A 24,652-nucleotide genomic window follows, 5' to 3' on the forward strand; every position below is an offset into this window, starting at 1 on the left:
TTAATATTGCAGCCATTCATTTATACAACTGCCCTACTGCTCTTGTAAAAGAAATCATCAGCCCAGAGACAATCTTTTCTTCTGTTAATTTTCACATGGAAATCATCTTCATTATATACAGCATATCCAGAAAAACAAATTGGAATTTGAACTTCATATAATTGTCTGAATATAAATGTCTTTTTAAACGTACAAGCAGTGTATATAGACTCATAGTTAAAAATAAGAAATAAATTATCTTAGTTAAAAATAAAATAATAAAATAATACAAGGATTATTACCAGTGCTAACTTTTGATAGGCATTCATAATCTGATATTGTTTGGTTTCTATTTCCTAGCCTCCTCTCCCAGTAATGGGCAGCCAAACTTTTTACTACCACACTGTGGGTGTGTCTTATTTTGTGGATGTGGCTTGATGGTCATGTGTTTATGTTGTGAGCTGCCTCAAGTCATTGGAGAGGGGCGGCATACAAATCAAATAAATAAACAAACAAACAAACAAACAAACAAACAAATAAATTTCCACTGATGGAACTGTGTTCCACCCTGTCCTGCCTGCTGCCCACCCCTGCCCTCTCCCCTTCTTTCTGTCTGAGTCATCCATACAACATATGGAGCATACCCAGCATAGAATACATAATAGTTAAGGTAATTTTAAGGTATGAAGCACTTCTAAGTAATGGACTTCTTGACAGCATTTTTCATAAGGGTTCTAGGTCTATAAGTGTAGATGTAGAAATGTGATATATATGTGTTGATAATTTAATGCAAAAATTTGAATAATTCCGTATAATACAAATATGTTGTGATATTTAATAGAAACATATTAATTTGGGAGTTGATGGACCTCTCACAAAAGTGGTGCAGCACCTTGTTGCCTAGAGTAGACTATCCTTTCAGTGCTTACTGAAAGGGTAAAATATTTTAAGGGTAAAATATTGCAAGGGTAAAATATTTTCTTTTAAACAGCAGTCTAGATATAGAAACAATACTATTAAAAAAACTCAAACATATAAAGCAGTGAAGTATCATTTGAACTTAGTTCCTAGTGGCCACATGGACCACTGATGGCAAACTTTTTTTCACTCATGGGCCAAAAGCATGTGCATGCTATTGCATGCCCACACATACCCACACCCATAATTCAATGGCCCCCATGTGCCCTGACCCCTGTACATGCGTATGCAACCCTCCAATGCTGCCCTGATCCTCGTGCATGACACACACACACCGCTGCCCCGTTTCCTGATTTCTGGTGGGCCCAGTAGCCATTTTCTATGCTCTCTCCAGGCTCCAGAGGGTTTCTTGAAGCCTGTGAAAGGTGAAAATGCCCTCTGGAGGCCAAAAACACCCTCCCAGAGCCTCTTTGTGAGCCAAAAACTCAGCTGACTGGTGTGCACCTTCACGCTGGAGCTAAGCTAGGGCAATTGCTCACGTGCCAGCAGATATGGCTCCACATACCACCTGTGGCATGCGTGCCATAAATTTGCTATTATGGACATAGACAATGGCATCTCCCCCACTTTTTTTGCATCTTTTTTTTTGCAGCTAGTTTGCCATAGCCTGATTCCACCTGATTTGGTAGTAAAAATAATGTGAATGCAATTTAAGTCAATTGTGATAATGAAATATTCTGCAATATAGATACATTACAGAACTTTGTCTTTTAATATAACAACCTGAAATCAAATATTGCATTCTAAAGAAGGCTTATTAGACCGCCTATAAAACACATCTATCCTAATCTACTCCCCTCCAAATTAGGTATTCTGAAAAATAAAAACGCTTATTCAGTTTATGAAATCCAAGAAGAATGCCTCATCTAATGTAGTGTTTAAGGTAGTTGAGTGCCACTTTTTCTCAAATTAGCCTACTTTGAGGGTTGCTGTTGTAGGGATTAAATGGAGGGAGATGCCATGTAAGCTACACAGATCTTGGAGAAAAGATGGGCTGTAACATTAAAAAACAAATAGCCATGAATAAGAACTGTTTCAGTAAAATAGTAGTAGTAGATCCTTGGAACAAACTTCCAGCAGACGTGGTTGGTAAATCCACAGTAACTGAATTTAAACATGCCTGGGATAACCATATATCCATTGTAAGATAAAATACAGGAAATAGTATAAGGGCAGACTAGATGGACCATGAGGTCTTTTTCTGCCGTCAGTCTTCTATGTTTCTATGTTTCTATGTTTCTAAAATAAAAGTTGTACATTCACTTAGGTCAAAGTTGTGTTAGTAGGCCTTGGAAACGTCTAAAAACATGTATTTACTTGACAGTTAAACTAATTTCCAAAATATCTCTCTCGCCATATACGTAAAATATTTTACCTAGAGCAAATTTTAAAAGCTAATAAAATTTAAGTACATGTTGTATCACCTTATTCTACTCATTAACTATACAGCTACAAAAATAAAATGAGAGTATAAAAAACAATCTGTTAACAACACTAAAATTCTGTCTGAAGAACATTGTTTCCTTTTCAGCTTCTACCTATCCCGTTCCCAGTGTTCAGAGTGTGGTCACCCTCTCTTTTTGGAGAGCTCCCAAACTCAGTACTACACACATTTAAAAAAAAAAGGGGGGGGGAGCAGACCTGTCTAATTGCATTTTCCTCCTTCTCTTAGAAACCATCCAGTGAAATAAAATTCTAAGCAGACCTACAAGCTTTGCTCGCTATCCAAACTCTAATAATCCATTCTGGACTTCTCCCTGCAGACTATTAGCCAAAATGCTACATATTTTATATCAGCGAAGTACTATATCATCCATAACATCACCGGTTTATTGCCAGTAATAATTTCCACACCACCATTTTCTTTCCCCAAACTTTGAAAAGCTATTTGTTTTATCAACACTAACTTGAACTTCAGAGAACAAGGAGCCAAATTCTTTTCACTAAAGCAGCTGCAGTTTTGTAGCACAAAGAAACCTTACATTTCCCCTCACTCAAAACAACACCCCAGTCACCCACCATTTTGTATGTATTGAGTGGGTGCTCTAGAGCTATCAGATTTTACAGGAACTCAAGCTCAGGAGTTATGAGGAAAGGTGCAGCAAGAGCCACAGCATTGTAAAACAAACACAAAAATACAAAACAGGAGGTGAAGACTTCCTTTACTGCAGTGTCAATACAAAGCAGCTCTTGAAGGTCTTGGAGCAGAAGCTGCTCTCAAACTAGGAAAGAATCCCCACGTAGAAATGCCCATAACAGCAGTCATAACAGTAGGGCTAATATCAACAAGAAAACACAAACCCTTCTGTAATCTGTGTGCACAGGTAAACACATGAAATAAATTCCAGCGTGCAGAATTTTATGGAGGCAGGCCAACTTCCCTGATGTGAAATCCTTCAGTAGATTGCTGACAAACAGCTATTCCTCATCATTTATTTATTTCTTTGATATATTCCCTGCCTTTTTACATTAGGGCCACTGATGTCAATCACTGTGGCAAATGTATGTCCACAGCTTCCCCTAGTAACGTAACAGAAGAACTTTATTTCCAACCTGCCTTTGAGGAGTTAAAACCAGTTACTAACCAAACTGTGTTAAATCAATAGGCACTCTAGTAATGAAAAGATCCTCTATTCCGTTGCTCATGCATGCCCTGAGTCATCAAAACTTTGCTTAACAAATGGGATGGTGGGAAGAAAAGTAGGTATTTCTTTTGCTTGGATGTTTACCCTTACAACATGAACCAAAATAACCTTGTGATAAAACTAGTGACCTTTCATTTCTTTGAAATAAATGTATTTACATTTAAAGTCTAGAGTGGGTTGTTTAAGAAAAAGAATTTTCAGTCTTTTCACTGTTCAAACACTTAATTAGACAAGCAAGACTTCAATTTTATTCATTTCCCCCTGTCTTTAATGGTTCTGTTTATTCTTAAGCAATGTTATACCTCTCCCTGCCTTTTTTCTTTATAGCTGCAAGGAGATATAGTAAGCTACTATATAGAGTTTTTATAGCAGAGTCAGAGGAGTTTCCAAACAGCATACAGGCAGGTTATTCTTCCCCTTATTTTTTTTGGCATCATATGAACAGCGCGGAGGGAGTCAACTAGTATTAATTTTCAACAGTGAAGTGGTAGGGTCAACCCAAGCTGTCAGTAGCAAGATCGAAAAGACAGGGTCAAAGAGCAACAAGAAATAGTCCAGAATGCCATGCATGGGATGAACCATATATTTTCGGTTTTGTCAATACCAAAATATTATTCCTTACTAACTTATCTTAGAAAACCTGGTAAAACTATTTATCTTACGTTCAAAATTGAATATGCAGATGATGATTCATAAAACCTTGTGCAGCTGGCCAACCAAACTAAATTAAAATGACCTTCATCTATAGCTTTACCACCATTTCCATTGAGTTCCCAATCTCACCAATTATGTGCTATGTTTGTTGTTCAAAATGGCAGTTTTGGTAATTTACATTTTACTAACCTCTGCAAAGTTTAAGCTTATACATGTCCCAAATGTATTACATTTTCCCATAAAAATGTATTAATAGACTAGACTAAACTAGACCAGACCAGACCAGAACAGAACAGAACAGAACAGAACAACAGAGATGGAAGGGACTTTATAGCTCCAACATAGCTGAACTATTTGCTGTAGATCCGGAGGTTATTTGGGCTGCTGATTAATCAATGTGGTTTGGACAAGACCTTGAAAAGTGTGCCCTTCCCCTATGAACTGAGCAGATATTTCCTTTATTCACATAAGATGTCTTGCTGAGTTGAAGCTGAGGAGGTAATTTCACCTGAGGAGGTCATCTACAGCACAAAAAAGAATGTGGACATTCTGTTTATATTTTTCCTGTGAAATTTTCATCCTGATTGAAAGACAGGATTTATTGGGGTTTCTTTTATATTGAACTTTGGTTAGGATGAGAGTAATGTCTTGGTTCTAAACTTTCTTAGGATATTAAGTGAAATAATAATTGTGGCAGTGTCAATTTGTTGAATTGTGACCTTTGCTCAGCCACCTGAAATCTGACACAGCATCATGAGTGGAACTTCTTTTCAGGATACAAGGAGTAGGATAACCTGAGCAAATGATGAATGAGTTGCAAACACTCATTCAAGATTAACTGAAGGCACAGTCAGCACATCATGCTATAAAGTTAATAAAGTTGTGCACATGATCTTAGTTTATATAGTAACAGAGACACACAAATCATGCAACTATTAGCCTCTTTTCCTACTTATCTGTAAAAAAGAAGCAACGCGGGATACGTAAGGCCTGCATCATTAACAGAATAAAAGAATGGAATAATAGAGTTGGAAGGGATCTTGGAGGTCTTCTAATCCAATCCCCTGCTCAGGCAGGAAACCCTGTACCAGTGATGGTGAACCTATGGCACACTTGCCACAGTTGGTGCGCAGAGCGCATGTGAGGCCTTGCCCCATGCCAGCTCCAGCATGCATGTGTGCACAGGCCAGCTGATTTTCAGCATTGGGGAAGACCATTTCACCTTCTGGAGGCTTCAGGGAAGCTCCTTGAAGCCCCAGAGTGCAAAAACAGCCCAACAGGCAAACTGGAAGTTCGGAAAAACAGACTTCTGGTTTATTGGTTGGGCTGTTTTATGATTGTTCATTGAAAGAAGTATGCTGTACACTGCAAAAATAGGCTAATTGATAAAAACTCACAGGAAACAACCAAAAAGGAAATAAAGGTCTTAAACCCTACAAACTATTCATTTTATAGATGTTTTAGCTATGTTATCAAATGTGGTTGTACTAAAGTAAAGCCAAGAAAATGGGGTGGATGGATGGATGGATGGATGGATGGAAGAAAGGAAGGAAACCCAAGCATAGTTCTTGACATTCTGTATTCCTTATTATAATTTACTAAATTCCACTGCCTAAAGGTGGGCTTGAACTGGATTTTTGCCATGATTTAGATGTACTGCTATGCTGCACAGATCCAACTTAAATGTATAAAGTTTGAAAACATCTTAAGTACAGCATTCAGGGACAATTTAATTAGGTTTGCTGCAATTTCTCTCTGAAAAACACATCAGATCAACGATAGATGAGCAATTTGGGCCTAGAAAGATTCCTTTTTTTGTCTAGGTTATGTCTTGATCATACTAAATATGGCTTATTGGAAAATGCAAGCACTTTTCCCCTCTAGCGCTCAATTTCTATAGACATGTAATTCTTTCTTATGCCTCTCACAAGGGCTAAAAACAGTAAGAATCTGACGGAAGAAAACTTACAAGATTATGAAAATATATATCTCTTGCTAGCTGAACAGGCTTACATCTTTCTAATCTTCCCTAACCGCTGAAACCCTTACTCACTTACTACTACAATGTTTCTTTGTCTCCAGTTCTTAGCATCCTCACCTATAAAGTTTGGTTTTTTGATTCACTGGCTGCCAGCCAAAGAATTCTAGAAACAAAAGATACTTTTTGTTGTTATTGTTCTAAAGTGCTACAGTAACCTACTCAAAATGGGAGGTGCAGTCTCAGGAAAGGACTTAGAGTATTAGAGGCTAATACACACTATGATATGCATGTGACATTGCAGAAAAAAATGTTTAAAACCAGCTTTCTGAATTTAACTCATACTTTTATTTTAAAAATACATCCATACACACAAATCTAAATAATAAATAAATAATAAATAAATTTATTTTACACTTACATCCATGCCAGACATTATTTTTCATTTTTCTCCTTCATTTCAGCAACATTTTAGTTCACTGACATTGCAAAGAGTCCAGGGAAAGGAAAATATCTGTGCAACTTTCTGTATTTGTCAGTTGGAGTTTCTAGTAACTTTATTTAGTATTTTCAATTAGTATCACCTTGAAAAACATATCAGGGACTTGTGATGAGGAAGAAGGTATTCAAATGAGGAAACATAACTAAAACTTGTTTTAATAATGCAAAGCTTGAATGAAGAAAAGAAAAGCATGGGTCAGTGGTTAAAAATGGGCCATTTTTAAAATTCCACTTTCCTATATATAAGAAAAAAAAATTTCACTCTCCTTTTTGTTATGCTTGTTCTGTTATTTTCATTATCAAAGAAAGTTTTGAAAGAATATAAGTGATGAGAACAAGTTGAAATAAGGGCTTTAGCTTTTAAAGAACGAGGGAAGATGTCCTCGAGAAGAGGACAATATTAATCTAGACATGAAAATATTGTGAATTTTAGTAAATTTTGTCCCCAGCATAGAGTATCTATAAATTAAAACAAACAACATTCTCCCCAATGTATGATGAGCTTGAGATCCCAATGCCAGTTGTTTTTATCTCTGAAACATCTATAAAATTAACATTCAGTTCAGAATCTGTATATACTGTATATCAGAGGTACACACACACACTATAGAACTGGTAGCAAATTTCTGGTGACATTACAGAGCCAGTTCTATCGGTTTCAGTCAGTGGATGCTGCCATTTTGGGTGTGGGAATTTTTTGCAATTTTTTTTCATCTGTGCATTTGCAGAAGCTGAGCTTCCAGCACTGCACATGCACTGCCATCTTGTTTTTGGTTTAATTTTTTTCTGAGTTTTTGGCACTATGCATGCGGCCACGCAGTGTGGAAGGAAGAGAATTGGCGGTGAGATAAATTAGAACCCACCCCTGATATATACATATATGCTACATGTCAGGTTTCTTCCTCATAACAGTTGTTGTACTGAAGTCCAGAATAGTGGATTATGATCAAGAGGTTTAGAATTGTGCTGATTAATACAATCAGTGATACAAAATATATTTTAGTAATTGAGAAGTGCTGTAATTGGAATTAGTGGGAGAAATAGCTAAATAAATCTTGTACATCTGCTAGATTTATTGATTTAGAATGTAATTTTCTTCATAATTTAATCATAGAAAACTATCATAAAATCATAGAATTTTGAGAGAAAAATAGCTCCATAACTTTACTACCATGGAAAATAACATCATTCTGACAATTTCTCCAACTCATTCATCCTGTTTGAATGAATGCAAGTTTTATATGTTTTCAAAATACACTTTCATTGAGGAAAAAGAGTGCCCTGGGAGAGCTTCTAATAATTTTACATAAAAATTATTTTTACATAAAAATATTTTTTATTACCTAAATTAAATTTTGAAACACACTTCAATTTGGCGAGTAAGGAGACAAATACATCTATTTTATAAAGACTTACTATTTTTAAGGTTGTTTATATAAGTTGACATATTTCTCATATATATTCTCAAAATATATTGGGGTTAAATTGCCAGTACAATTGGGCCCAGCAAAGGTATCACTCTATTGTGATACAGACATTATTTTCTCCTAGAACTAATACAGATGTAGAAAATTTCCTATTTTATATCATCAGTATAATTTCATTATTATGTTTATTATTTCTAAGATACTTTTAAAGACACAGCTCGGTTTTGAAATTGTGCACTAACTTAAAGTCACGAATTTCGTTCCTGAGATTTATTATATTTTAAGACAATTCTTTTAAATGATACTAGATGAACTATAACAAAAGAAGACTGTGGGCATTACCAGATAGGTAAGTTCATGTTTCTTTACTTAATGCTATCTAGTTAGATATATACTTTTTCTGAAATGGAAAAAAAAAGGTCTCCTGTTAACATTTTGCCCTTTATCCAAAACATTCAAAACAATGTTCAAAGACTATCAATATACTCGTACTGTCTCAATAACAACTGAATGCAGGAACACTATGCTGTAGATAGAAGGAAGGTGCTCCCAATATGAGCTGCATATATAATCAAAGAAAGGAAAGCTGGAAACCAAGAAGTACACACAGTTTATGTAGATCAGCTTACAGATTCTCAAGATATTCCTTCATATGTAAACTTCTATATTTGTATAGAACGTAGGGATAGGATTGGAGAAAATTTATTGATGCTGAAAGTTTTAAAAATATGATGACCCATAACCTAGTAATAGTGTATACTGCAAACCCAAATGCATATATGCATAGAAACTCATGCTGTGTATGAAAATACATGTGTATGAAAATACATCTAGTTGATTTAAAACTATTAATATAAACAATAAGAGATAATACAGTATGAATCATATCTCTATTTAATTCAGTGAAATCACATGCATTTATTTTAGTGAGTAAAACTTTCAATTTCTGTATAGATTTGATCGATGCTTCTTTTATAGACTTTTCTTTTTCTACTGCAACAAAACTGTGAGATAATTTGGCATAAGGATCAATGGTTGAAAATCACCAGTAAGCAGAATGGTCAAGCAAGGAGCTACACATGGCCTCCTCAGTCCAAGTGCAATATTTTAACTACTACACCCACTGGCTCTTCTGTTCTTAACTGTAATGTTGTCATTTCTATGAGCAATCACTTCTTTACTGTCCTCATTTTGACTTCTCTTAAGCTGTAGTTGCGACCTCTGCCAAATGTGAGGGAGGAGTAAGCAAAGAAAACCACAAACCTCAACTTACAAGAAGATATTTTGATTCAAATATGAACATTCTACACCGAGGTTAATTATTGTCTTGGGTAATAACAAGGGAACATTGCACAGGCTCAGCAATGTATTGACTGGGGGTGGGGTGGGAAGAAGGGGTGTGCGAACACTGTGCTTATGTATTTTCTGGATGCATCCCTTGAGATATTATTTATTATTTACTCATTCTTAATTTGGCAGGCATGACTGAGAAAATCTATACCTCAGCGGAATAAATTCCATCTGTCTCCTTGAAGTGCTGCCTGCCCTCAACAATTACTGTTTTCTTAACTTGCAGGGGAGACAATAAACTGCATATAAAAGCAACTGCATGTTGTCTGGCTCCCTCACCTCTTCCTTCAGTTCTGTTCTATTTGCCTTAAGGGGAGGACTTTAAGGGGGCGGACAAACAGGGCTATTTTGTTTCTAAAATTAAATTTCCTATGCAAAGCTGAAAGCAAAGTGAACAGGAAATGCTGAATAATGTGCATGGTTTATTTTGTCCTACAACTTCAATTTTTTGGACACAGTACAGAGTTTATAGTGAAAAGTTTATCAGATCCCCCCCCCCTATATTCCCATCCCAATATACACTTCCCTTACATTCTTCTCCATAACAGTGACATATTTAGAACCTTGTGACAAGAATGCAACAACCTGCCCTTCCCCCCAGTTGTTGATGACTGCTCTTGGAGACCTATACAAAGTTAGTAAAAACTGCAATATATCAAAGAAGATTATGAACAGTATCCCTAATACTTGTTTTAATAACTTAAATCAACATTAGTTTTTCTCTAGATAGTGTTCCCTCGATTTTTGCGGGTTCGAACTTCGCGAATCGTCTATACTACGGTTTTTCAAAAATATTAATTAAAAAATAATTCGCTGTTTCCCCCCCTATACCATGGTTTTTCCCGCCCAATGACATCATAGGCCAAACTTTCGTCTGCCTTTAAAAAACATTTTTTAAATAAACTTTAATAAATAAACATGGTGAGTAATAATCTAAATGGTTGCTAAGGGAATGGGAAATTGTAATTTAGGGGTTTAAAGTGTTAAGGGAAGGCTTGGGATACTGTTCATAGCCAAAAATAGTGTATTTACTTCCACATCTCTACTTTGCAGAAATTCGACTTTTGCGGGCGGTCTCGGAACGCATCCCTCTCGAAAATCAAGGGAACACTGTATATGACTTTTGGGTATATCTCTCCAAGTGCAGTATTAAAAACATAGCTGCAATTCTTAGCATATAAATGGCTGGTTTTCCAGTCCCTATACACACAAGTGAGTAACAAGAATTTAACTCGCTATGTAGATTAATAATGCAATAGTCCTATTGTCTTCTTTTGTTACTTTTTATCATTACTTATCTAATGTTTTATTTGTACAAATTATCACCCTATAATTGTTTGACAAAATAAATAAAAATAAATAAATAAAATTAAATTAGCAACATACATATCTCTACTCAGAAATATGATCCATTAAATTCATAGATACTTTCTACCAGTTGATTGTATATAGCAATATGTATAGTATTTACTGATTTAAACACATCACTGAACAGAACATAATATTGTACTGTACAGAATTCTGTGAACAAAATCCTCATCCTGTTTCCTCTTCACACAACTCATGATGAGGCTGAGAACTAACTGCATGCCCTGACTTTACTTCCCTCACTCATCAGTACTCTGCCCATAATATGTATGCAGCATGTGTGTATTTAGTATGGAGATTTCTCAAATTATTTAAACTTTTATTATTTTTAGAGCTCTAATCTTTATTTCTGAACTAGACATTCCATGCTCCATTGGCTCATTGTTTCAGAGCAATTTATTTACGATCAAGGGTAGGCAAAAACACGCACACACACAAAACAACCAGTGGGAGCAGGAGTGTTTTCTGATTACCTTCTGATTTCCTCATTGAGTTTGATTGTGAAACATTTGGAATTTTTCCTTCCCTTCCCTTCTGGCAGGTAAATGGCTATTGCTGGGTGTGAGAGGGAGTGAGGGATGGCAAGAATAGCTGGGAAACTATCACAGAACATTGAAAGTGAAGACTGGGTGGCTGCAGCAGTGCATCAGCAGTTAGTAGCACTAAAACAGCCACAATTTCCCGAAATTTAATTCCCTTGGGAATCATGGGTCTTGGATTTTGGACACATTCTGTAAGTTATCCCATTTGAAGTACAGTGATCCCCCGAGTTTCGCGATCTCGATCTTTGCGAAACGCTATATCGTGATTTTTTCACCCGATGACGTCACTCCCTTCCTTTCTCATCTTTCTTTCTCTCTCTCTTTCTCTATCTTGCTTCTTCCTCTCTCACACTCTCTTCCTTCCTCTCTCATCTCTTTCTTTCCTTCTCTCTCTTTCTCTATCTCTCCCCCTCTTGCTCTCGAGCGGCAGGCGGCACCCAGGGAAGGTTCCTTCGGCCGCCCACCAGCTGATCTGCTCGGCAGCGCAGTAGCAGCGAGGAGCCGAAGATGGGGTTTCCCCTTTGCGTGGGCAACGGGGAAACCCCATCTTCGGCTCCTCGCTGCTATTGCGCTGCCGAGCAGATCAGCTGCTGGGCGGCCGAAGGAACCTTCCCTGGGTCTTCAACTCCCAGAGCGGTGGACAAGCGGCGGGCGAACAAGAAAAGCGGCGGCCGGACAAGCGGACAAGCGGCGGACAAGCAGTGGGCGGAAAAGCGGCGGCCGGACAAGTGGCGGCCGGACAAGCGGACAAGCGGCGGACAAGCGGAAAAGCGGCGGACAAGCGGCGGGCGGAAAAGCAGCGGCCGGACAAGCGGACAAGCGGCGGACAAGCTGAAAAGCGGTGGACAAGCGGGCAGGCAGGCGGCTCCTCAGCTGCTGGGTCTTCCCAGGTGCGGAAGTAAAAACACCATCTGCGCATGCGCGGCCATGGAAAAAGGGGCGCGCATGCGCAGATGGTGTTTTTACTTCCGCACCACTACATCCCGAAAAATCGATTATCACAAGGGGTCTTGGAACGGAACCCTCGCGATAATCGGGGGATCACTGTACTTTGGTTAAAAAACTGTTGCCCTATGATGCACTGTTTTTCCCAGTTACAGATCATGACAACCTGAGTTTTAATAGTATAGTGATACTTTGTCTTACGAACTCCTCTTCATATGAACTTTTTGTGATACGAACCCGGTGTTTAAGATTTTTTTGCCTCTTCTTCTGAACTATTTTCAGCTTACGAACCTGAGCCGCTGCCACTGGGATGCCCCGAAGCGCTGGGATTTCCCTGGGAATACCCGCCTCCGAACTTCTATTGCCAGCCAAAGCGCCCCATTCTTGCATTGCTGGGATTTCCCTGAGGCTCCCTTCGCTGGGATTCCCTTCATTTTTGCCAGCGCTGCTTTGAATCCCAGCTACAAACTCCCCCCTTCCAAACTGCATGGGGAAAATGAGCACAGTGGGGGGGGACAAAAACATGAGGCAAAGGCCTATGGAGCTCAAGAGAGGAGAAAGGTGTGGGGGAGATAAGCAGAGTGGGGGGACAAACGGGAGGCAGAGACTCACAGAGCTCAATACAGGCTCTTTTTGCCTTGCTTCGTTGGGACGGCCACCTCTTGCCACCTCTTGCTGTCCCTCCCCCCACTCCATTCGCTTCAGCTTCGTTTGCCCGCCAATTTTTTTTTAAAGCCTTAATGTTTTGGATTTTCCTAATGGGCTTGCACACATATTGGCTTTTCCATTGATTCCTATGGGAAACATTGTTTCATCTTACGAACTTTTCACTTTACAAACCTCGTCCCGGAACCAATTAAGTTTGTAAGACGAGGTATTACTGTATATAAATAGATTGCATGGACAGCCAAAATAACTAGAGAACCCCCTTGATGTTGATATTCTCTTTCACATATTGAGAGGCAAAAAACTGCTAATGGGCAAAAAATAGAGAGACAGGATCAAGAGGTTCATTTCTATCTTCCCTTCACTGTATGAAGCTTGAATAATTGAAGAAAGCACCAGTGTTTTCTGAATACTTACTTCTTGGTTCTCGAGGCCCATCCACTGTTATCTTGATAGCTCTGTGGTATGTGGCTACTTGTGGAGGATTCGTGAAGACCGTGATAGTCAATGTGAAGCTTTTCCCTGGAACAGGAAAGGAAAGTTTCTGTCATTCCTTAATAAGGAATTTCACAAAATATTCTTGATTCAGAATAACTGGCTTGAAATTGAAATGGCTTCTTCCTAACATCATTAGAATTGACTAATGATGTTTTTTAAAATCGTGAGATAACTCTTTCAGATTGGAACAGCATTGCAACAACTAATTTTACCCATCTTTAATTTTAATGCCTTTAAATAAAGGGCTTTCCTGTCTTTCCATCCTGGAATCCTGTATATTTGTCTTTCTTCTTACAACTCACACAAAATATACTATACCTATAAGCCACCTTTTGAGGTCTTCTTGCATGTTTGAAGTCCCAACATGAAATATGGAAGATAACAGGCGAGAGGCAATTGATTTATTCATTGTTTAATTTAATCATTATCAAAAGTTAAGGTAGACTGCTACCTGAGCACTTATTGCAGGTTTGGAGTGATATCTTGAAATTTTAAAATGGTCATAATGATTTTCTCCTAATGCAAATGTATTACATTGCTAGGTAAACAAATTTGACCAGGAAGTAAATTTTTAAGGCTCAAATCTTGCCCTGCAGTTTTGTGTATTATCTCATGATACTTCTATGCCTGCTATTTTATTTGAAAATTAACATCACCATTATCCTTCAGGTCCATAGTTTATCTTAAACAAGACAATCTTTTTCTGCATCATGCCCTAGCAATTAAATATGTCTATGTTTGCATTTTGTTATTCATTGAAAGTGAATCCTAAGTAGTCTGAAAATATCATAACCATTCCAATGCTAGAGATTGAGAAAAGGCTGTTTTTTAAAAATAAGATATATTTTAATTCCCAATAGGCTCAACATTAATTAATATTAATTTGCTAAAAAAATGTCTAGCACCCTTGGCCCCTCCAGAAATTTCACATATTTTCTTATACAATGGTACCTCTACTTAAGAACTCCTCTACTTAAGAACTTTTCTAGATAAGAACCGGGTGTTCAAGATTTTTTTGCCACTTCTTCAGAGCCATTTTCTACTTAAGAACCCAAGCCCAGAATAAATTTCCCAGGAAATTTGGGAGCAGCGTGAAGGCCCGGCCAGTTCCCTGCCATTCCCCCTTTAATCCTGGCCACCGCAGGCTTTTCTGGGCTGCCAGAGGAGCCTTTCGGTGGCGCTTAAGGAGGGTTTGACAGTCCAGAGCGAACGAAGCATTTTCCTTTCTCTGGGCACTTGGACAGGGAATAAACCTCTGCCAGTGCCCAGAGAAAAGAAATGCTCCCTTCAGTCTGGGCAGGTGAGGAGTCACCACAGTGAAGGAAAGGCACCGGCTAAAAAGCGAGCGAGTGAGAGGAGAGGGGAGCCCTTCAGCATGGGAAGGAAGAGGCAGCAGGTAGCAGCAGCAGCAGCCAGTGTATGGGAGGCACATGCTCCTCCTTGCTGCCTCAGAGCCCCTCTTTTTTTTTTTAAGCCTTAAAGTTTTGGATTTTTTTTTATTCCCCTCACCTCACTTTCTTTCTTCGGCAGCGACTGTCCTCCTCCTCTTCTTCTTCCTTCTCCTCCTCCCACCCAAATTCTGAGCTTTTATTTCTTTCCTAATGGGTTTGCACCCATTATTTGCTTTTACATTGATTCCTATGGGAAAAATAGCTTCTACTTACGAAGGTTTCTGCTTAAGAACCTGGTCACGGAACGAATTAAGTTCTTAAGTAGAGGTACTACTGTACTATATAATGAAATGCACTAATGCAATTTATCAGTTTGGGTCTATAATTCAATCCTTATTTGCATGAGTATTATTTATCAGTAACTGAAACTTCAAAAAGTATGCAACACCCCCCAAACCATGTCTTAAAGCATTTATGCAAATACAAAAATTCTCCCCATTCCCTGGCAACCGAAAAGCAGTTTCTCAGTTCCTACTATTCTGCTTTCTCTATAATTTCCTTCAGTTAAACAGGTCATTGCTTGCAAAAATAAAGGAGAGAATGTAAGTTAAACAACAAAACTGTAAATATCATAGAAAATAGATTTCAAGTAATATGGATAATACATATTAGTGGTAATAGCTTAAGATAGCAAAAACAGAGGTGCATAGTTTTCTGTATGCATGATCACCAAGGACTACTTATTAATTACATGGTGGATAAATCACAAGACCAGAAAACTTTACATTTACATGTCAGTTTGATTTTTAAAGACTTTTCTTTATGTCAGAGTCTAAGACCATTTCATTTTTAACTTTGTCTAATTACATATTATGTTTTAATAGAGTTCTACTCAAGATAGGTTATACAACATTGAGCCAATGAATTTCTACCCCACATCGGGGTAGGGGACCTATTTAATAGCTGCTGAAGATCCTTACTGTATTTTGGGAATTCTGCTTCAACTTAAAAAGGTTAAATTGCTAAATGTGGCAAATGCTACAAACTAGACACCTTTTGTTAGTAGAAAAGTATGTTACATAAAAACAGAATTTCTTTTAAAATCCATATAAAATTACCAGAACTTTCAAGTTTAATAGACCACTATATATGCATATAAACAGACCAGACTAGCTTCTGGCTACCAAATTAACTGTGTAGTATGAACATCTATGCCCTCTATCATTTAATTACACTTCCTGATTTCCAGTGTCTATTACCTGGGAGAACTATCTCATTCTGCCTAAAGGCAGGGCTGGTGATGCCAACAGAGAAACTTTTGTGAATTCCTTTAAAAATTCATACAAGCTTATGCAGTGTTCTGAGAGTCTGTAAAAAATATAAGGGCATTGACTTAGATTCTTGTCTAAAGAACCACAGAAATGACCTTGGAGAAAGAATGCAACTGAGGCAGTTAGCAAAACATAAATTAAACCCAGGAAATGAGGAAGATGTTAGAAACTGAAAATGATTGTGCTTTGACGCTCTTTGATCTAAGAAGAAAAAGGCAATACTGTCAGTCTTTTAATATTCTATAACCCAAATCAATGGTGTTGTGCACCAGTTGTGCCCTTGCTTGGATAGTGAGTCCCCGTGCCCTACTCATCTCTTGTTTGGATTATGGCAATGCTACCCTTGAAGAGTATTTGCAAGCTACACACAGTCCTGGGAGTCCCTAGGACTGCACATACAATAACTTTACTGTGTGAGCTGCATTGATTACCAGTTTGCTTCCACATCCAATTCAAGGGGTTGGTTGTTACATTTAAAGCTCTACATGGCATTGAAGCAGGGTATCTGAGGAGTTCTCTCTCTCCAATGGGCCTATCCCAGTGGTGGGTTGCTCCTGGGTCAGCCCAGTCCAGTGAACCAGTAGCAGCAGTGGCAGGAAGCGCTGCCCACCCACCTGGAATAAATGCACATGTACGAACTGGTAGTGATGGGATTTAGAACCCACTACTGGACTAGCCCGCCCCTCTCATGCTACTGGAAGGGGCCTGATATGGATCCCATCTGCTAAGGAATTCAGGAGTGAAATTGGGTGGCTTGCAGGCAGTGCCATTCTAGTTGTCAGCTCATCTCTTACACTAGTCACATGTAGGAATGTATGTACTGTATTTTAGGAGAACGTATTTACCCCAGGAATGAAATGCTGCCTGTGGGTCATCAGAGAGCCAGTTGCAATGGCAGCACAAGGCTCTTCCCACCCACTGAGATGCTTCCATTTGAGTTTTTTACCCTCAGTGCATGCTCAGAATGCTTTGCACACGTGCACAGGGTAAAATAACCCAAATGGCAGCATCTGGATGGGTGGGCAGAGTATCGCGCTCCCTTCGCGGCAGGCTCTCCAACAAGCCACAGGCACGAGCAAACCAGGAACATTTCACCGCTTTTACCCCAATTACTTCATGTGCAACATGAGAATAAAGCCACTGGCTTCACAGTACAGCTGGATAATTGTACACTTGGGGGGGGCGCGAATCCAGTTGTTCTAATATTTTGTTTCCAAATAAAAATGGATGGTCCAGGAAATAACATCTCTATTTTATGCCTTAACCTCTAGATAAGTGGAATACATTTATAAAAGTGTACTCCAATTTATTTCTGAAAATTCTTACATCATTATTTAAGAGAGGGACATTTTGGTCTAGAGCAGTGGTTCTCAACCTTTCTAATGCCACGACCCCTTAATTCAGTTCCTCATGTTGTGGTGACCCCCAACCATAAGCCTAGCACCAATTCTCCCAACAGAGCTTTAAGCTGATTGGCAGGAAGGTCAGAGGGACACCCCCATTGCAAACGCCCAATTGGTCAGATTGTAAGAATATGTCCCAAGGCGCCAGAATAGAAGCTTTAGCTCCTAACACCAGGGGAAATTTGTCTTTTCCCATGGTCCTAGGCGACCCCTGTGAAACAGTCGTTCGACTCCCAAAGGGGTCCTGACCCCCAGATTGAGAACCAGTGGTCTAGAGGTTAAGGCACCAAGCCAGAAACTGGGAGATGACGAGGTTCTAGATCTGCCTTAGGCATGAAAGCCAATTGGGTGATCTTGGGGTTTTTCACTCTCTGTCAGCCCTACTCATTTCACAGAGTTGCGGTTGTAGGGAAAATAGGAGGAAGAAGGAGTATTAGGTATGTTATTTATAAAAAAAACAATAAAGTCAGAATATAAATTAAAAATGAAAATAAATATATGCTAACACATTGATTATACAGCTTTATTTCTGAACATATTTTAATCTAAAGATATTTATTTACTGATATATTTTAACTCAATATACATAGAATTAACTTTGTTTTAGGCTAACAAACGTTTTTTTTAAATAAAAAAGTTGCACTTACAAAAATGCCAATTTCCGTAATTTTTCTTTTATAGAACTACAAAATCAAGAAACGTATTTATTCACAAAATTGAAAGTTTATAAAGAGTTCCAAAGAAAAGTGTTTAGCACTAAGCTAAGAGTTGCTTTTTAAAAGCATGCTTAGAAAGAAAGATTCAACTATGCTTCTTTGATAGAAAGATAAACACACCTGGGCTTTGTTATAGCTGTCAAGGGCTCTCTCTCTCTTTTTTCCCAAAGATTAATTAACCCAGGAACAAAAAAGGAAAAATCCAAGATTTTAACTAGCCCTTATAGAATACAGTATCAGAACACAAGAATCTGCATTACATCATCAGTCTACTTAGGCCAACTTTATTTATTCAATCTCTATAGTCACCCACCTCAACCAAGAGGCTCTGGATCGCTTATAATTCTAAAATTAAAAAAAAATAAAATAAAAATAAAACAATTTAAATTAATAAAATCAATTTAGTTTAAGTTAAACCAAATAAATTACCAAAAAAATTGCAGGTGTCAAAGTGTATCCATTTATCCTTGGCAAAACTAAGACTGAAATTAGGGCATCCTACAGATAAATCATGTAGTGTCACTGACCTAAACATTCTTTCCTTTTGTTACTACAAAAAATCATAAGTTGGGCCCTTCTTCTACTCTCTTTATAAACAACACTACTGAAATGCATCAGGTTTGTTTTGTACTTCTGTATCATTTTCTTTGACAGCCATTTGTGACAAGTATTCTTTTTTAAATAAAACATGAAAATGCTGGGAAGAATGGAGGGAAAAAAATTGGAGATTTAGTTTTTATATTGTCTAGATAAATATTTCTAACCCCAAACAGGCAGTCCTTGAATAACAACCACAACTGAGCCTAAATTTTCTGTTGTTAAGTGAGATAGTTGTTGAATTTCCTCATTTTGTCCTGTTTTAAGCCCTTTCTTGTCACAGTTTAGGTGCATTACTGCAGTTGTTAAGACAGTAACCTGGTTGTTAAGTGACTCTAGATTTCCCATTGGCTTTGCTTGTCAGAAAGTCACAAAAGGTGATCACGTGACCCCGGGACTCTGCAACCATTATAAATATGAGTCAGTTGCCAGTATCTGATTTTTGATCTCATGACCATGGGGATGGTGCACCGATCAAAAGTGTGAAAAAACATCATGTTACCCTTTTCAGTGCTATTGCAACTTTGAAATGTCACAAAGCGAACTGTTGTAAGTCAAGGACTATCTGTATTAGGAAAACTAAGGAAGCATCCAAGAATAAAATAATGTTTAAAAAGCTTTAAGTCAGGAGACTGGATGATATAACTCTGGCAGATTACTAATTAGTTCCTTTGCTGAGAGTAACTTTCATGTATAGTTTCATTTCCACACTGACGCCATTTCACTTCTCAATATCACCCTGTTAGCGGGATGACTCTAGCCTTCTTGAGCTAGAGCTTTTTTCCAGCCACAATTGTTTATATTATCTGGCTGGTTGCTCTATAAATGCTGCTGTTGCCAACCCCATAACAGAGTTTCCTGGAAAATGCAACATGTCCTGAAAATAAGGCCATGATTTTTGGAGTGGGCGTAATACATGTCCTCCCCCGAAAATAAGCCCTAATGAAGGGGTGGGCATGGCCAGCACTCGAGGCAGTCCTTCCCTTCCCCAGTCAGGTAATGGCAGCGGGGGCCCTTAATCAGGACCCGCAGATTAGCTGATTGGGAGCTGCCTCTCTGTTCTATCTCTTCCCAGTGTTCTTGATGCTCACCTGCCTCTCATCCATCCATCCATCCATCCATCCATCCATCCATACATACATACATACATACATACATACATACATACATACATACATACATTCCCCTTGCCTGAAAGCTCCCACCCCACCTGCAAGAGAGCAGCTGCCTGATACCTCTTGGTACATAGTGCCCACCCAGTGGACAACTCCCCCTCTAGCCGGCCAGAGTGCCACTCACCAATTGAGCAGTAAGAAGCCGGTTGGGCCAGCTGCCTGCTGCCAAGTCTTCTGGGAGCAGCCACTCTGGGAGTGCGCTTGCCACTTTATGGTTTCAACTCCCTTTGTCCTTTGCTGCCTCTCTGCCCTGGCTGCCAGAAGACAAGGCAACAGCTCTTCTCTGCTTCCAGCTGGGGTTTACGTCTTGCGACCCAACCCAACCCATCCCCTACCCCACTTCCCACCCCAAAATTTTGCTCCATCATGAGATGCGCATCTTACTGGAGACTGGCAGCTCCATCACATCTCTCAGCCGGTCTGTGCAGGGAAATATCTTGTACAGTTAAGAAAAACTTTTCGTGAGTGCGAGAAGTTGTTAATTGCTCACACTCGTGTGAAGTTTTTCTTTACCGTGCAAGATGTTTCCCTGCACAGACTGGCTGAGAGATATGACAGAGCTGCCAGACTCCAGTAGGATGCTCATCTCATGGTCTACCACACCCTGCCCCATCCCCTGCGCCCCCTAATAAGACCACAGCCATATTTTGGGGGTCAAAAGAAACTAAGATCCTTCTTATTTTCAAGTAAACATGGTAGGAAAATGAGGATAGCATCTATTGGAGAGCTGCTCAGTTCATTTAAGCAAACTCTTCACTTTGAAGTATTGTTTTACTATTTCTAGAATTGCCCAGTTCTTTATATTAGATCAGAATTTTTTCCCTCCAAACTATGAGGTGTACCTCCCTTGCAAAAATGCAGACTGAATCCAAGAGAGATGTGATGACAACCAGTTAGCTAACCCGTATTTTATATCAACCGTGGGTAAAAATGGCTAGCCACAATTAAAATGGATATGTCAACTAAAGAACAATAATTTTATAGGTATATACAGTAGATGTAATGCCTAATTAATAATCACCAAAGTACTTTAGGGTGACACTGGCCAGATCTCTAACCTTCCAGCAACACTTGTTACTTGAAAACAACAGCTGTAAAATTGAAACGCTGCAACAATTTATTGAACAGACTGGCTGGAACATCCTGGGATGCTGATGCTAACACCCTAGGAACAAAAACCTTGGTTTTGGTTGATTCTGCAGTTGAATATTGTGCCAATGTGTGGTTTAACAATGCCCACATTCTAATGATTGATGTCCAACATCACCAGACAATGTGTATCGTCTCTGGCATTGGTTATCAGTATTTACCAATGTCATACCACCCCACATTAGAAGACAGCACACTCTCATTAGGCTAAGGTCAAGGATGCTAAACAACAACACCTTTCCTAATCACCAGGACAATGCACAGTCAATCAAAAGATTGAAATCCCATAGGCCAGCTATTCACTTAACATCTATCTTGTTTAACCCTGAGAATGCCTGGAGATAGGAATGATCCAAGGGGCCTTCTTGTGGCCTGGCCATTAATAAGCCCTTGAACAAACCAACTGGTTTTGGACTTGCCTCGTACTGTCTGGTCGAAATGGAGTAGAATTGGGTGTGAAATTGGAAGAATATTGGAAGAACCGTTGTACCTACCTGAACGGTCTTCTCGATGCCCTGGAAGGAGAGTCCAGCATGGGTTTAGCTCAAGTCTTATTGGTAGGACTGAGTTTCAAATTAACATAAATAAATAATAATTAGGTACCGCCCCCTTGCTGCCCCAAGTACCCAGTTTTAAAAAACGAAAAGATGTAAAGGTAATGAACTTTATTAACAACCATAATAACATAAGAAACAGTATCATCAAACCAAAACTCCCATGGTTCTTCGGGAGGGTATGGACTCTCCTTCCAGGGCATCGAGAAGACCGTTCAGGTAGGTACAACGGTTCTTCTCCCATGCCTCCTGGAAGGAGAGTCCAGCATGGGATATACCCAAGGTCCAAGGTTCAGGGAGGGAGATTGTGAACCATGGGTGGTACCTCCCCGCACACCTTCTGGAGTACTCGTCTGCCAAAAGCAGCTTCAGCTGAAGCGAAGGTGTCCAATTTGTAATGGCGAATAAAAGTTGTGGGTGAACTCCAGGCCGCGGCTCTGCAGATATCTTCAAGGGGAGCTTGTGACGCCCAAGCTGCCGAAGAAGCCGCACTCCTTGTCGAATGAGCCTGTATACCACTCGGTGGAGTCCTTGCGCTCGCCTTGTATGCCTCAACTATACATAGTCTCACCCACTGGCTGATAGTATTAGAAGATACCTTGAGGCCCAGTTTGCTAGCACTAAACGAAACAAACAAAGCCTCAGTCTTGCGTGAACTGCCGGTACGCCTGATGTAAAGCTTCAGTGCTCTGCGTACGTCTATCTTGTGCCATTTAAGTTCTAAAGGGTGAGTACCATGAGCACAAAAATCCGGTAACACCAGCTCTAGAGCCCTGTGAAAGTGAGTGTTAATCTTTGGAAGAAAGGTGGGGTCCAGACGTAAACAAACTCTGTCTGGATAAAATTGACACAAGTCTGATCTGACCGACAGGGCGGACAGTTCGGAAACCCGCCTTGCCGAGGTGACTGCCACCAAAAAAGCCGTCTTAAAGGAAAGGTAACGCAATGGAACAGTTCTCAACGGTTCAAACGGTGGTCCCGTGAGGGCCTGAAGGACCAAGGTCAAGTCCCATGTGGGAAAACGACGAACAGGAGGGGGATGCGTGTTGGTAGCCCCTCTGAGAAAATCCTTAATCCAAGGGTGACTAGTTAAAGGTCCCCCATCGTCCCGCTTTATAATGGTGGCAAGCGCTGCGACCTGACGTTTTAGCGTGTTTGGCGCCAAACCTTTCTCCAAACCCCTCTGCAAGAATTCCAGGACAGGGATGACTGAGGAATCCTGTGGTCGAAGGTTCCTGTCATTGCAGAAGGAATGAAAGGCTGCCCATGTTGCCTGATAAATTCGGACTGTGGAAGGGCGTCGAGCCGCTTGAATAGTCGCGATAACATTCTCGGGAAGGAGACAGCTCCTCAACCTGTCCCCTTCAAATGCCATGCGGTTAAGTGAAACCATTGAGGTTCCGGGTGGTACACGAACCCCTGGCTGAGGCATATCCGGTCGTCCGGTATCCTCCACGGTGGAGAAATGGACAGTTCTCTGAGGTCCGCAAACCACGGTCTCCGAGGCCAATGAGGCGCTAGCAAGATCACCTCCGCCTCCTCCGACAGGATCTTCCTTACCACTGATGGAATGAGTGGAATCGGGGGGAAGGCGTACAGTAGGACCTTTGGCCACTGAAGATGTAGTGCATTGACTCCTTCGGCTCCCGGAGTTGGAAAACGGGAGTAGACCCTCCGGAGTTGGGTATTCTGGGGGGTAGCGAAGAGATCCACCACCGGTTCCCCGAACCGACGCGAGACTTCCTGAAACAGGTCCGGATCGAGCCGCCACTCCGCCGGGTCCAGTTCCTGGCGACTGAGCCAATCCGCCTGCTTGTTGTCCTCCCCCGCGATGTGCTCTGCATGGAGGGAGGAAAGATGAGTCTCCGCCCAGTTGAAGAGAAGGACCGTCTCTTCCATCAACCTGAGAGAGCGCATTCCACCCTGGTGATTTAAATGCGCCCTGGTCGCTACGTTGTCCGTGCGTACAAGGACGTGGTGACCTTCCAGTAAGGTGGCGAAGGCCAGCAAGGCCAAGCGGACAGCTCTCAACTCCAAGAAATTGATGTTTATTGGACATAGCTCCTGGGGGCTCCAGAAGCCCTGAGCCACCTGAGACTGGATGTGAGCCCCCCACCCCAACAGACTGGCGTCTGTGGTGAGGATCGTGTGATGGCATGGTCCGAAGGAAGTGCCCTGCCGCAGTGCTGCAGATCTCCACCAGCGGAGAGAGAGTTGCAACTCGCGTCCCACGACGGTTAGACGGTGTGTATGGCTCAGTCTGCGACGCTGAAACGGGAGCAAGGTCCACTGGAGCAGTCGATAATGGTAACGGGCCCAAGGGACAATGTCCACACAGGATACCAGGGTCCCGAGTACCTTTGACAGGAAAGACAACGGCACCGTTCGGCTCTGCTGAAGGCCGCCTATGAGAGAACAGATGCGGTACTGTCTCTCCGGAGATAGATACACTCTTTGAGAGACCGTATCTATCACCGCACCCAGATGAATGAGTCTGGTGACAGGAGCCAAATGGCTTTTTGGCATGTTGATGGTAAAACCATGACGCTGTAGACAAGACATCGTGGTTCGTAAGTCCTTGTGCGCCCTCTGGCGGGTTGGAGACAGAAGTAAGATGTCGTCCAGATATGCGAGAATCCGTATAGGTCGGGACCGCAGATCGGCCAGTAGTGCATCCAGTACCTTCGTAAAGGTACGGGGGGCCGATGATAGGCCAAAAGGCATGGCCCTGTACTGGTAATGGACGTTGTGTAGACAGAATCGAAGAAATTGTCGATGGTACGGGTGTATGGGAATGTGCAGGTA

The 24,652-nt window shown here is 40.4% G+C and overlaps 1 protein-coding gene across 1 annotated transcript in view; it reads right to left on the minus strand.

Annotated features, from left to right (window-relative positions):
• The window catches only part of RUNX1 (RUNX family transcription factor 1), a 231,632-nt gene that overhangs the window by 51,116 nt on the left and 155,864 nt on the right, over nt 1-24,652 (minus strand). The window contains exon 4 of the mRNA XM_070750387.1: nt 13,451-13,555. Within this exon, the coding sequence (XP_070606488.1) occupies nt 13,451-13,555 (105 nt within the window). The remainder of the gene's footprint in view (nt 1-13,450; nt 13,556-24,652) is intronic.

Source organism: Erythrolamprus reginae, chromosome 4, assembly GCF_031021105.1.
Source record: "Erythrolamprus reginae isolate rEryReg1 chromosome 4, rEryReg1.hap1, whole genome shotgun sequence".
NCBI classification, from domain to species: Eukaryota; Metazoa; Chordata; class Lepidosauria; order Squamata; family Dipsadidae; genus Erythrolamprus; species Erythrolamprus reginae.